Consider the following 13,669-nt stretch of genomic DNA (forward strand, 5'->3'; position numbering starts at 1 on the left):
CTCTGTGAGCCCCATACAGGTGAGGAAGGAGGGTGTGCCTGGCCCAGGCGTAGAAATGCTGCAGAAGTCTGATCTCTGAGAAGCGGTGAGCAAAGCTCGTCCTGAGAGCCTGATGGAGGTGGAATCGGCTGGGGTTCTGTGCGGAGTGGACCGCGGTCATCACCAGGACAAGGAAGAGGACTTGCACTATTGCAGAGAACAAAGTCATCACCGAGCCTTTCGCTTGGACAGTCTCTACAACTTTCCCTTCATGTTTTCTAGTCTACCATACACTTCCACAGGCCAAAAACAGCAAGAAAATGGACAATTTCACCTGATTTAACCTAACAATTGTAAACATAGGCAAACACATTTGTCTGTTAGTGATAATATATATCTATATATCCCTTCCAAGAATCATTCTGCCACTAATTAGAAATTTTACTTAAGATACGTAAAATCCCACAATTTTTGTATTTTAGTTCTTAAAACTAAATGCCTCCCCTCACCTTTCCCCCTCTCTCCCTGCGTTCACAAGAATGGGAGGCACAGGGAAAACAATTTCTCTCCTTGGGGTCAGGGAACCAGTACTCCCAACACCAGCTGTGTAAGAGCCCGGGCAGGGACAGGACAGGAGACTCAGTTTTCAGAGCACATCCATTTCCCTCCACCCTGTGAAGGAGGTGGGTCAAGTTTTGTTCTTACACTCCGTAGGTGGGGAAGTGGCTTACGCAAGCACACAGTGAGATCTCGACTTCAGGAGCCCCATCCACCACAGCACCTTGTTTACCGGAGCCCAGAAATGAAAGCCTTAACATGCCCTTACCCTCCCGTAGTTCCCATTTTATTCAGCCCCCATCCTCGCTGGCCACTGTGCTGCAGCATCGACAGGCCCCCATCTCCATACCCAGAATCTCCCCCGTCAGCTTGAAGAGCTGCCTCTCTTTCAAGGTTCTTTCTGGGCGGGTAACTGGATTGTTGATAGCTGGCGCTACATAGACGGGGTTCCTCTGATCTCTTGAACCAGGCGATGATGGAGGACATTTTGCTGTCAGAAATTCAAATATAGGCCAAGAAATGTTATGTTTTGTTAAGCAATTATTCATCGGTGTTTGTTGAGCATCTATTACGCGTACCTCCTGTTAAATGTTGAAGAAACAAAGAAAACCCCGAAGGAGATTCTCCTGCTATCATGAAGGACTTCTTAGCCTATAAGAGTAGTTTCCCCCCTGCTGAAACCCGTTTGGCTCAGTGGATAGAGCATCGGCCTGCGGACTGAAGGGTCCCGGGTTCGATTCCGGTCAAGGGCATGTACCTTGGTTGCGGGCACATCCCCAGTGGGAGGTGTGCAGGAGGCAGCTGATCGATGTTTCTCTCTCATCATCGATGTTTCTAGCTCTCTATCCCTCTCCCTTCCTCTCTGTAAAATATCAATAAAATATATTTTTAAAAAAAATTAGTTTCCCGCCTGAAGTGAAGTCAGCTCAATTGCTATAGAAGTTCCTAACTTGCTTACTCTCCATTTCTGTGCGTATGTTGGCCTAGAAACCAGCAGTTCTAGCCGGTGGAGCATATGTTGGGAGCACGCCCCAGGGGTGCTTCTCAAACTTTAACATTCACAGTTTTGTTAAGTGCGGGTTCTGGGGTGAAGCCCAAGATTCTGCATCGCCAGCAACTCCAGGACACGAGGCCGACGTTAACTAATGATGATGTTCACCACCGCAGAGCTAATCCTGTTCGACAGTCTCTTTGAAGCAGCGCTAGTGCTTCCTCACCGGCTGAGGGAGTCTCACAGACGACTGAAGGCACGGCTTTACTTCCGTTTCACACACTGTGGGGCACTTCCACTCCTGCACTAATCCATATGCGAAACCTATAGGCTCTTTATTTTTTATATATTTTTATTGATTTCAGAGAGGGAGAGAGATAGAAACATCAATGATGAGAGAGATCATTGATCAACTGCCTCCTGCACGCCCCCTACTGGGGATCGAGCCTGCAACCCTGCACATATGCCCTGACCAGGAATCAAACCGTGACCTCCTGGTTCATAGGTTGACGCTCAACCACTGAGCAACACCGGCTGGGCTCCTTACATTCCTACTAGATTAATACTGAATTCAGTCTCTGCCTACTTCGTGATCTAATATTTTTCTATGACTAGCATGCACAGTCATAGCATTTACAGTAAAAATGCCTCTCTATGAGGCATTTTTGACCAAAAGCACATGGAGAAGTCCCATTGCTGGCTCTGTAGTTCTTGCAATTGTATTACCTACACTAGGGTGCTATAATGCTCCGAGTCCCAGTAATGCTACCACTCCTAACGAAGTTACAGCACACTCCTTCCCAATCCTTATGGGACATAATCATAACCAGTTCTCTCTACACCAGACTTAAAATCACATCCTCTATCAACCACACATCACTAGTAACTGTAGCCATCCTTATTCAAACCCCGCGAAGCCATATAGTAGGAGCCCTGCCCTGCTAATCGCACACAGCCTTACACCCTCAGTATACACCTCCGGCAAACTCAAATTATGAACGAACTCACAGCCAAACTATAACTTCAGCTCATGGCCTACAAACAATTCTTCCACCAATAGTAGCACGATGACTACTAGCAAGTCTTACTAATCCAGCTTTACCCCAACAATTATTTTAATTGGAGAATTCCTTGTAGTTACAATCAACAGTCTCATGGTCTAATATATCTATCACCCTTACGGGAGCTGACATCGTTATTCCCGCCCTCTGTTCCCTCTACATACTAATTAAAACGAGGAAAACGCATCACAGAAACAACATTAAACCACCCTCACATGAGAAAACACCCTAACAGTACCCTTGCTGCCCGTCCTCCTACCCGCTGACCCTGAAATCATTTGGGGAACTTTGTACTATTAATATGGCTTCATGAGGACATTAGATTTAAAATTTAATAATAGAATCTAAAAATTCTTATTTACTGAAAGAATATGCAAGAACTGCTAATTCATGCTCCACATATATCAGCATGGCCTTTAACTTTTAAAGTATAGGAGTTATCCATTGGTCTTGGAAACTAAAAAATCAGTGCAACTCCAAATGAAGTAGTAATTTCTATTTGCTTCCTCAATACTAATTCCTCTACTTGTACTAATCCTACCAATCACAGCAACCACCTCTAATATCTATGAAAGCAAGATGTGTCCTCACTATGTAAAAACTACAATTTCATACACTTATCACTAGTCTAATCCAACAAAATTTACCCAATTGGGCCAAGAAAGAACCATCTCAAATTGACTCTGAATAACTATTCAAACTCTAAAAATAACACTTAACTTTAAGCTAGACTACTTCCCAATAACATAGGGTGTCCCAGAAAATTGTATACACACTTAACAGCTGATAACTCACTCCTTTTCAGGGGTAACTGATTTGAAATAATGGGTGAACCCAGACTAAGCTTTGAACAAAGAAAATTTATCCTGAAGTGCCACTAGACTTTTTTTTATGGGAATACATAAATGATAAAGTTTATGGTATAAAACCCGCAACAGTCTATGAATTGAGGGCACACAAATACTGAATGAAATGATTCTTGACGTCTGTGACTTTTGCTTCACATTATCAGCAATGCCTAGACCAGAACAGTCATTAGTTTAAAAACAGGCATTGAGCACTCGACCAACATGGCGCAGTGGGTGAGTGTCGCCTATGAACTGGGAGGTCACGGTTTGATTACTGGTTGGGGCACATGCCCAGGTTATGGGACTGGATCCCCAGTGGGGTGCATTCTAGAAGTTGTCGATCAATGATTCTCTCCCATCATTGATGCCCCCCTCCCTCTCTCTCCATTCCTCTCTGAAATCAATAAAAATAAATAAAAACAGTCATTGACAAAAATTATTCATTTCTGGAGATTTCTTTAGATTCTGAAAATGTATGTTAAACACTGACTTTATTTTTAATATTTATATTGATTTCAGAGAGGAAGGAAGAGGGAGAGAGACAGAAACATCAATGATGGGAGAGAATCATTGATCGGCCGCCTCCCACATGCCCCCCACACCAGGAATCCAGCCCGCAACCTTTGCATGTGCCCTGACTGGTAACTGAACCATGACCTCCTGGTTCATAGGTTGATGTTCAACCACTGAGCCACGCCGGCCTGGCATAAACACTGACTTTATAATCACTCAAAGTGCATATACATTTCTTTGGACACTGTATTTACACCAGTAGCCACTACTCCTGAGATCAATCACAGAATTCTCAGCATGATATACACTCTCAGATCCTATCATTAACCGATTTCTTAAATACCTTCTTATACGTCCCACACTATTAATCTTATGCCCCACTAACAATCTTTTTCAACTAGTCATCAGATGAGAAGGAGAATTACATCATTCCTACTAACCAATCGGATGGTGGTCGAACAGACGCAAACACTGCATTCGTATGTAACTGCACCGGAGACATCGGATTTATTGTGTCAATGGCGTGATTCTTGTTTAATTTTGACTCCTAAAGATCTTCAACATATCTTTTTACTCCACCTTAGCAATACTACTTTCCCACTGGCTGGGCTCCTCCTGGGTGCAACAGGAAAATCCACTCAATTCGGACGTCACCTACGACTGCCTTCCACTGTGGAAGGTCCCACACCATCAGCCCTGCTCCATCCACCCAGTACAGCAGTCACAGCAGGCATCTTCCTACTAACCTGGCTTACCACTAACAGAAAAAGGAGCTCATCTGAACAAGACCATGCCTAGGAGCCATGACCACATGATCACAGCAAGCTGCGCTTACAACGGAATTAAAATCATTGACACCTTTTCTACCTCAAGCCAATTCGGCCTAAGAATAGTGACCACCGGCGTTAACCACATCTGCACACACGCATTCTTACGTTCTGGGAGCATTATTCATCATAACCAGAAAGACAAACAACTGGCAGCCTATTTATCACATCCCCCTTCCCCAGGACTGCACTCATTACTGGAAGCCTCCAGCTTATGGGAAGGCCTTTCCTCACAGGCTTCTTCTCCAAAGACCTAGTCATCCAAAGCGCTAAGGCCTGCCGCAGGGAGGCAGCGAGTGCAGCTGTCAGGTGGGCGCGCTGAAGAGTCATCCTGCACCTCACAACCCAGGTGGGCAGGAGGCTGCGCCTGAGCCCTGCTAACTCCCCTCGTGCGCTTCCCTAGCAGCCTCTGCAGTCCTCAGCCATCTCTGTCCTCCTAGCACAACCACACTCTCCTCCTCCAACCTTAAAAATAAGCCTCCCCAACAAATTCTATTAAATGTGTCTTCCTGAGAAGCATCTTTGCTGCTTTCTTTATTTCCAAGTTTCCCCCCAACAACTATTCCACAGATGACTACATCTTATCATTTGAAACTGACAGCCCTAGGTTTTGTTCTTGCACTTGAACTCAACCTTATGACACAGCATCTAAAATTTAATTATCCTTCAAACCTATTCAAATTCTCTAGCCTTCTTGGATAGTTTCCAACTATCAGCTACCACCTCTCACCATTAATGAACGTATCAGCAAAATGAACCAAGAGTCAGCACCACTATTGCTAATCTGACTAGAAAATGTTTTACCAAAATTAATCTCCCAGTTCCAAATAAAAGCTTCTCTACTACCATCCAATCAAAAAGGCCTAGTCAAATTGTATTTCTCTTTTCTGATTACTTTGACACTAAGCCACATTATACTTAGTTTCCACAAGTAATTTCTATAATAAGGACTCCAGTAAGCAAGGATTGACCAGGAACCTTTACTTTGACTACAAGTCAAGTATATAACTATAGAAAGCCGTAGTACCCGCAGCTTCCCGGAAAAATCCAGCATCCCCAGTGTCACAAACAGCCCAGCCCCCTGGCCCATTAAACTTAAACACAACCTCCACCTCCTCATTGTTTAGTACACATAAAATTAATATAACTTCTCTAATTAAACCAGAGGCAAATGCTCCCGGGACAGTTTTATTAGAAACTCACACTTCGGGATATTGTTCAGTAAGTAGCCACAGCTGTTGTATAACCAAAGACTCCCAACATTTCCCACAAATCAATTAAAAATACTACCAAGCCTAAAGAAGATCCATCAAAATTCATCACAGTCCCACAACCACCCCCTCCATTCCCAATCAACTCAAGTCCTCCATCAACTGGTGAGTGTTTTGAAGAAAATCCCACAAAACTAATCACAAAGACTACTTAAAATACATTATGTCAATCATTATTCTTACATGGAATCTATCCAGGGCCAATGACATGAAAAATCACTGTATTTCAACTATAAAAACAGTAATGACCAATATCCAAAAATCCCACCCACTAATTAAAATTATCAATAACTTATTCATTGATGAAACTCCACATCCCTTCCTGCGAACCCTCACAGGACTTCTGGCTCTATACATCAGACAGTCCCTGCTTTCTCTTTCATAACAGCATCGCCAGGATGTAAACTATGGCTGAATTACCCAATATCTACATGGCAATGGAGCATTCATTTTAAAAAATTTGATTTTAGAGAGGAAGGGAGAGAAACATCGATCGGTTGCTTCCTACTCTGACTGGGGATCAAACCTGCAACCTGGGTATGGGCCCTGATGGGGAATCGAACTCATGACCCTTGTGGTGCATGGGACGATGCTCAACCAACTGAGCCACACTGGCCAGGGCTCATTCATATTTTTACTGCCTATTTCTACACGTGGGATGAGGTCTATATTACAAATCTTACATACTCACAGGGACCTGGAATATCAGAATCCTTTTACTATTTATTTTAACAGCAGCAACAGTTATAGGTTATGTACTGCCATGAGATCAAGTATCTTTCTGAGGGGCAACCATCATTACAATCTCAGCAAAGCCTTACATTCAAACCAGCCTGGTTGAGAGAATCTGAGGAGGATTCTCAGCTGATAAAGCCACCCTCACCCGATTCTTTGCCTTCCACTTCATCCTTCCATTTACTCTCATCTCAGCTTTAGTAATTGAACATCTATTCCTTCACGAAACAGGATCCAATAACCCAACAGGAATCCCATACTACACAATCAAAGATCCTAAGCCTGTTGCTCCTAATTTTAATATTAACATTAGGTCTCTTTTCACCTGACCTCCCAGGACACCCAGATAACTACACCCCAGCCAACCCTCTAAACACCCCTGCACACAGCAAGCCAGTGTGGTATTTCCTACTTGCCTATGCGATCCTACAATCCATTCCAACAAACTAGGACACAGTCCAGCCCCAGTCCTCTCGGTTTAATGCTACTACCATCTCAATACCCCACACATCAAAACAACTAAGCACAGCACTCCTAGCCCTCAGCCAACGCCTACCTGGATACCAGCGGCAGACCTATTAACACTGACATGAATCGGGACAACCAGCTGAACGCCCACTTTCATCACTGACCAACCAGCACCTGTTCTATGCTTTTCCTTATTCTTGTACTAATGCCCCTCACAAATATTATAGGGAACAACTCTTAAAATGAAGTCTTTGTAGTATACTTACCACCCTGGTCTTTTAGACCAGAGAAGGTGAGTAACTCGAGGAAGAAGCTCAAGCTCCTTATTAGTGCCCAAAGCTGAAATTCTACTGAAACTACTGCCTGAAACTACTCCCTATAGGAGAGAAGTGAAATTAATTTTATGTATTATGCCAATATTGAAATATTTTACAAATTCACCCATTAAACTATATGCCACATATATAATATACTAGAAGCCCGATGCACGAAGATTCGTGCAAGAATGGGCCTTCCTTCCCCTGGCTGCCGGCACCACCTTCGATCCGGGCCAGAACCGCCTTTCTGCCTTCCCACACTGCCCAGAGGCCCAGAGCTGCTGGGGTGGTGCAGAATGCCTGCGTTGTTGCCATGGCAACCATGTAAGCGTCCCACCCCACCCCCGGCCTCCCAGTGCCTGCATATGCAAATCAACCTGCCATCTTTGTTGGGTTAATTTGCATACTCACTCCTGATTGGCTGGTGGCTGTCGTGAATGTACGGTCAATTTGCATCTCTTTTATTAGTGTAGATGAGTGATACATAGTATATCATATACATAATTGTACATTATTTACCCTACACATATAAGCATGTACATTAATATATATGTTGCATAAGACATAACTGGTTCTTGGATTTACACTTAACTTTATCACATGAATATCCATATCACAATAAAATGCTTGGTGTTACACAGTACATATTATTATTGGTCATACATACCACATTGTCAAATCATTTCCAGTCAACATGCACCAGTTCTTAACTACAAAGCCCCGAGGAACCAGCAGCCCTTCCACAAACTGACCCCTCCTCCTGGCCAGGCCCTCGATTATGGGGTTTCTATATACGAGCTGCCAGCAGCATCTGGTTCTTACTTCAGGACCATCTCTCCTCAAATCACGCACTCTTTCCCCTTAAATAAGACATCTCAATCAATGGGTTAGTGACCAATAAGCCCACATAACTGTGGTGTCATGCCTTCGGTGTTTTTTAAATTTGGGGTATTTTAGGATCCAGGGAGGTGGGGGGAAGAGAGGAAGTGGGGAGGTGAAGGAGGTGAAGGAGGTGAAGGAGGTGAAGGAGGCGAAGGAGGCGAAGGATGAGGGTAGAAGCAATGGAGAAGGGTGAGGGAGGAAAGGGAGGGGGAGGGTTGGGGGAGGGAGGATGGAAGAGAAAGATGAGTGGGGGAGGGTGAATGAATTAGAATATGACATAAAACTTGGCAGCATGTATGCGCCCAGTGCTGGGGGAAATCACTGAAGAGTGAGAAATTAGATATCCCTGTGGGAGTCAGAGGAGGTGACACTTGATATTTGTTTTGAAGTATTAGCTAGAACTCTTCCGATGGACAAGGCCGAGGACAAGACAAAAACAAGTCATTTTAGGCAGAGCAGAGGAACAGCAATTCAGGAGCATGAATAAATGAAATAGGACTATAAAGGCAGTATGTAGTTAGCTTATTAATTTCCTTGATTTCATAAGGAATGGGGTGCTGCTCTTTAGCAGCGTGTCCATTGCTCACCCCAGGTCAGTGACTACCAGCATCTCTGCGGATGCATCACTTCCTTCCTGCAGATGGTAAACCCTCTCCTGAATTTTGGACTTTATCACTGCCATGCATTTCTTCATTACAGACAGTCCTCTAGACATGACATGCCTTGTTCTGCATGATTAGAACCCCGTGTTAATTTTCCTGCAGGTTGCTTTCCTGCCAACATTGTGTTTGTGAGTTTCATCCACATGGTAGGAGGCTCTGGTCAGTTTCAGGGCAGACACCCTTAGGCGTGGTGGCTGAATTGAGGAATGAGAGGGGAATTCAGGATTACGCTGACATTTTTAGAGAATGGTGATGCTCTTAACTGTGATGAGACAATATAGCAAAGAAGCGGATTTGTGGGGCAGGCAAATACTTCTGTTTGGGGATGTTAATTTGAAACACGTGCCGGCATTCAGAAGCAGTGGGGAGCAGCTGGAAAAGTCTGTGGGGCTGGGAGCGAGGAGAGATTGAGGAGGCGGCCTAGGATTCGGTGAGAGGGAAGCTCTGAGGAGAGGGTGACAATCGAGGGAGGGACTCACGATGTGTATTGTTAGACAAGACCCTCCAAGGGGCATGTGTCTGAGTCAGTGAGGCGGTGAGGACTCCACTGTTCCGATACAATCTGCTCTTCGCCAAATTAGATTAGTAGTTAGAACTGCTTGAGTTACCTGAGAGTGCCAGGATCCTCTTCGTCTGCTGATCCTTCTCTTTGCTAAGGCAGGGCATCCTGTTCAGGACCAGCGACAAGAAGAGCGAGAGGAAGACCACCTAGACAGGCCAGTCACGGGAGAAACCAATGAGCAGGTACAGGATCCAACACGGTGACATCATTATGTAAACGTGAAGGTGAGTATTCATAAATTTTCAATTGAATTTGAACGTATTTATGGAGAACTGAGAATTGAATAATTTCATATTATTTCTGCACAATCACGGGGACCTGGAAGTGTCCGGATAAAGCTACTGTTTGTATTTCTGCCTGTAGTCCGTCACCTGCTTGGCTAGGGAAGTTAAGCTACTCAGTGGTTTGTGATGACGTGTGCCGGTCGTTCAGTCACTGTCTTTGGAAGAACCGTGAAGAGCTAGACCGGAGAAGCCACGCTTTAAAAAATTCCAAGGATTAAATCCCAGTTTTGCTCAAGAAGTCATGGGATCTTAGAACTGAGTACGACCTGAAGTATTCCCCACGCCTTAAATCCCACGGAGGGCAGGGAGGGAGGTGCTCAGTCCTCAGGAGATAAGGACGGGGTCAAAACCCTGCGCCCCTGCCCCACCTCAATTACTGGGAAGAATCTGTGCAGGTGATGCCCTCCCTCTCCCCGGGCCGGCCGGCCTGCAGGCGAGGCCATTCTGCTCTGCCTGGCTCCCCAGGGTGGACAACGTGGGCCAGGGGCTGGCCCGAGGTCTAGGCTTTGAGGTTCTTTCTGCTTCTACTTGTGGCATCTGCGGACCTCAGTTTCCCAAGCGCCCGGCAACGGCAGTGGCTCCTCCATGCGGGTGGCCCGTCACCACGTACCTTCACTGGCTGGATGATGAAGACGTTCTGAAGCACCGATAAGATCGTAGAGATGAGCCAGCTGGTGGCCTGGTCCCTGCTCAGTTCCAGGCTGTACAGTGCGGTGAAAAAGGCCGCGGCCAGGCTAGTGGCGCCCAGCAGGAGCCAGCAGATGGGAGCCAACCATCTGGAGGGACCATCCGCGGTGGACTTCCGCCCTCCTTCTGGGCTCAAGATGGGGAAACTGGTTGCCTCCCTTAAGAAGAGAAGGAGAAGTAATCATCTCCCAGCCAACAGCTGAGGGGAGGCGGGGCTCACCGGGGAACGGGTAAGGAGAGCCAGGTGCGGTGATTACCCGGCGGGGCCTTGCTCTGTGAGAAGAATGTGTGTTTCCAAGAGCTCCTGGAGCTTCTGCAGGTGGCTGGCTGCACCTAGGAGGTCGCCAGGCTGGTCGACCCGGGTGGGACCCGAGGTGCTCAAGGGCGACCGCAGCCTCCGCAGAACCCTGAGCAGGTAGCAGCGGAGGTGATGGTGGTTTTCAGCAGCCACTGAAAATAGATTCCAGGTTGACACTGGTTAGTAAGGGGAGGGGTTCGGTAACAGCACTAACTGGTGCAGATGAGCAATTCATTAACTGATGACGAGGTTACATTTCCCAGTGAGTGGAGACCGCACCCAACACCCACAATACAGTGTCTTCTCTGAGCACAACGGTAACCTTCTAACAACTTGTGTAATTCCACACTTCCATCTAGAGACTTCAAAACCTGACTGAGCCGGGTCGGCATGGGTCAGTGGTTGAGTGTTGACCTAGGAACCAGGGGGTCACGGTTCGATTCCCGGTCAAGGCACATGCCTGGGTTGTGAGTTTGATCTCCAGTGGGGGGCATGCAGGAGGCAGCCCATCAATGATTCTCTCATCATTGATTTTCTATCCCTCTCCCTTCCTCTCTGAAATCAATACAAATAAAAATAACCTGATTGAGCTTTTCCACCAGAACTGCAGCACATGTAGTTAGGTAGGTGCCCAGGAGGCCCAGACTATATTCGAGAACCCATAGATTTTCTAATCTCACCACCCCACAGCAGCAGAAGGACAAGTTTTACCAGTCTCTAACAAAGCAGATGGCATATGGGGTCTCACACAGGAAACACTTTCGTGGGTTTTTCCTTAATTCTTTACTTTAATCACCGGATATATTGTCTCAAAAGCCACCAGAGGGATCCAAGTATCAGCTCGCTATTAAAAGCCTCAGGAAATTAAAACAAGCAGAAGGCTGTGTGGTGCCTGTTGTGAGGCTGACAGGTAAGAAAGAGGTGAAGGGGGCGGGAGGAGAGGAGAGATTGGTACTAAACCTGCGGCCTTACCACTTGCCCCGCAGGGTGCTGCCTGCTGATGGCAGCCTGCACCCTCCAGGTGAGAACGAATGAGGCTGGATAACAGCGCCACCAGCTGGCTCACTCGGTAGGAACCCCACGAGGATGGTTCTCGCTCTGAGAGGAGGCCCGGGTCTCTCCTGAGCAGAAACCCCACAGTTTCCTTCAGCTCCTGAATGTAGAACCAAGATGAGAAGAGTCAGGCTGTGCTGCATCAGCCCAGGAGTGGTAGCGACGACAGCTGGTCTCCACTCAGAGGAGCATCTCCTTAGTGTGAAGACCCTCAATGTCTCATTTTGTCTCTGCTTTTTAAAAAAGAAGTCGCCTCCCAGGAGCTTCAAAACTAGTTTCATGCCCAGTTGGTTTAGCTCAGTGGTGGAGCGGTGACCTGTGAACCAGGAGGTCACGGTTTGATTCCCAGTCAGAGCACATGCCCAGGTTGCAGGCTTGATCCCCAGTTTGGGGCGTGCAGGAGGCAGCCGACCAATGATTCTCTCTCATCATTGATGTTTCTATCTCTCCCTCTCCCTTCCTCTCTAAAATAAATGAAAACATATTTTTAAAAAACTCTTTTTAAAAATAAAAAAAACTAGTTTCACGAGAGAATACAGAATGAAAGAAGGGACAGTCTGACCAAACATCAGAAGCTCAGACAAGCCCAGAGCGGTACATTCTGCACTCCCATGGAGCCTCAGAACCAGGAGGAAAATGAGCGGCACAGTGGATCACAACCCAGGGGGCAGGAATTAGGGGAAAGCTGATAGGGTTAATAAGACCCGACAGCCTTTTCACTGGTCTTTTCTAGCACATGGGGAAAGGAAGCAGGCGTTTACCTGTAGAATTTCACACAGGCTTACCTCTACTGCCTCTGAGGCTGAGAGAGGCTCAGCAGACGCATCTGAGAGGCAGGGGGCCTGCCGGGGAGCAGCAAGGGGCAGAGGCTCCTGGGACTGAATCAGTGGGAAGAGCCGCCCGATGACGAGGTTGACTGGGAAAAGGATGACGGCAGTTTGGATGCTGACAAGCAGTTCGGACCAGGTCACGGCACACGGGCCCACTGGAAGAAAAGCTTTACATCAACCTTGCTCCTCAGCAGCTGAAACCACCTGACTGTCACCCCTCTCCCAGGTGTTAGTCTTTACTTAGCAGTTTCGCTGTGATTATCTAGGAGAAGATCTGGCAGTGAGGATCCTGACGGGTTCCTAAGGCTGCTTCCCTTGCTAATGACTGGGAACAGTGAGACCTGCTAGCGTATTCTAGAATTCTAACGTTAGGCAGCAAAGGGAAGAAACGAAGGCACGACAGGAGGCTGTAAGAGTAAGGAGAGCAGGAGAGCGAAGCAGAGGAAAAGGTTACATGCCAGGAGCAACACCCACGGGACTCGGCCAGACCTTGCTCGTCTCTGTGGGCGGGGGGGCCGCTCATCCTCCAGAACATGAGGCTGGTGACCATGTTGCAGAGCAGGAGGGTCGTGCAGCTCGTGAGCCGCTGGGCTCTCGTAAACTGGTCCCAGGGATGGCGAGTGGCAATCGAGAGCCACAGAGAGTCCTGGGTGAACTTTTCCACGATCATGGAGGAGAACAGGTGTCTGAGAACACAAACCACAACAGGAGAGGCATGAGGTTTCGTTCTGAAAGTGCCCTGGGTGAAGGGGTGGCTAGCCTGGCAACAAGCTGCATAGCAACAACTCCGCCACTACTCACACCTCTGTGAGGGCGCTGTCACATGACCGATAACATGATTCT

General features: G+C 46.8%; 1 protein-coding gene across 1 annotated transcript in view; it reads right to left on the reverse strand.

The window, feature by feature from the left end:
* The window catches only part of PKD1L3 (polycystin 1 like 3, transient receptor potential channel interacting), a gene marked incomplete at its 5' end in the record, with an annotated part of 68,172 nt that overhangs the window by 18,067 nt on the left and 36,436 nt on the right, over positions 1–13,669 (reverse strand). The window contains 8 exons of the mRNA XM_080645283.1: positions 1–186; positions 887–1,027; positions 9,721–9,820; positions 10,569–10,803; positions 10,903–11,095; positions 11,904–12,096; positions 12,782–12,981; positions 13,316–13,512. Of these exons, the coding sequence (XP_080501409.1) occupies positions 1–186; positions 887–1,027; positions 9,721–9,820; positions 10,569–10,803; positions 10,903–11,095; positions 11,904–12,096; positions 12,782–12,981; positions 13,316–13,512 (1,445 nt within the window). The remainder of the gene's footprint in view (positions 187–886; positions 1,028–9,720; positions 9,821–10,568; positions 10,804–10,902; positions 11,096–11,903; positions 12,097–12,781; positions 12,982–13,315; positions 13,513–13,669) is intronic.

This window comes from Plecotus auritus (assembly GCF_963455305.1).
Source record: "Plecotus auritus genome assembly, chromosome: 10".
Classification (NCBI taxonomy): domain Eukaryota; kingdom Metazoa; phylum Chordata; class Mammalia; order Chiroptera; family Vespertilionidae; genus Plecotus; species Plecotus auritus.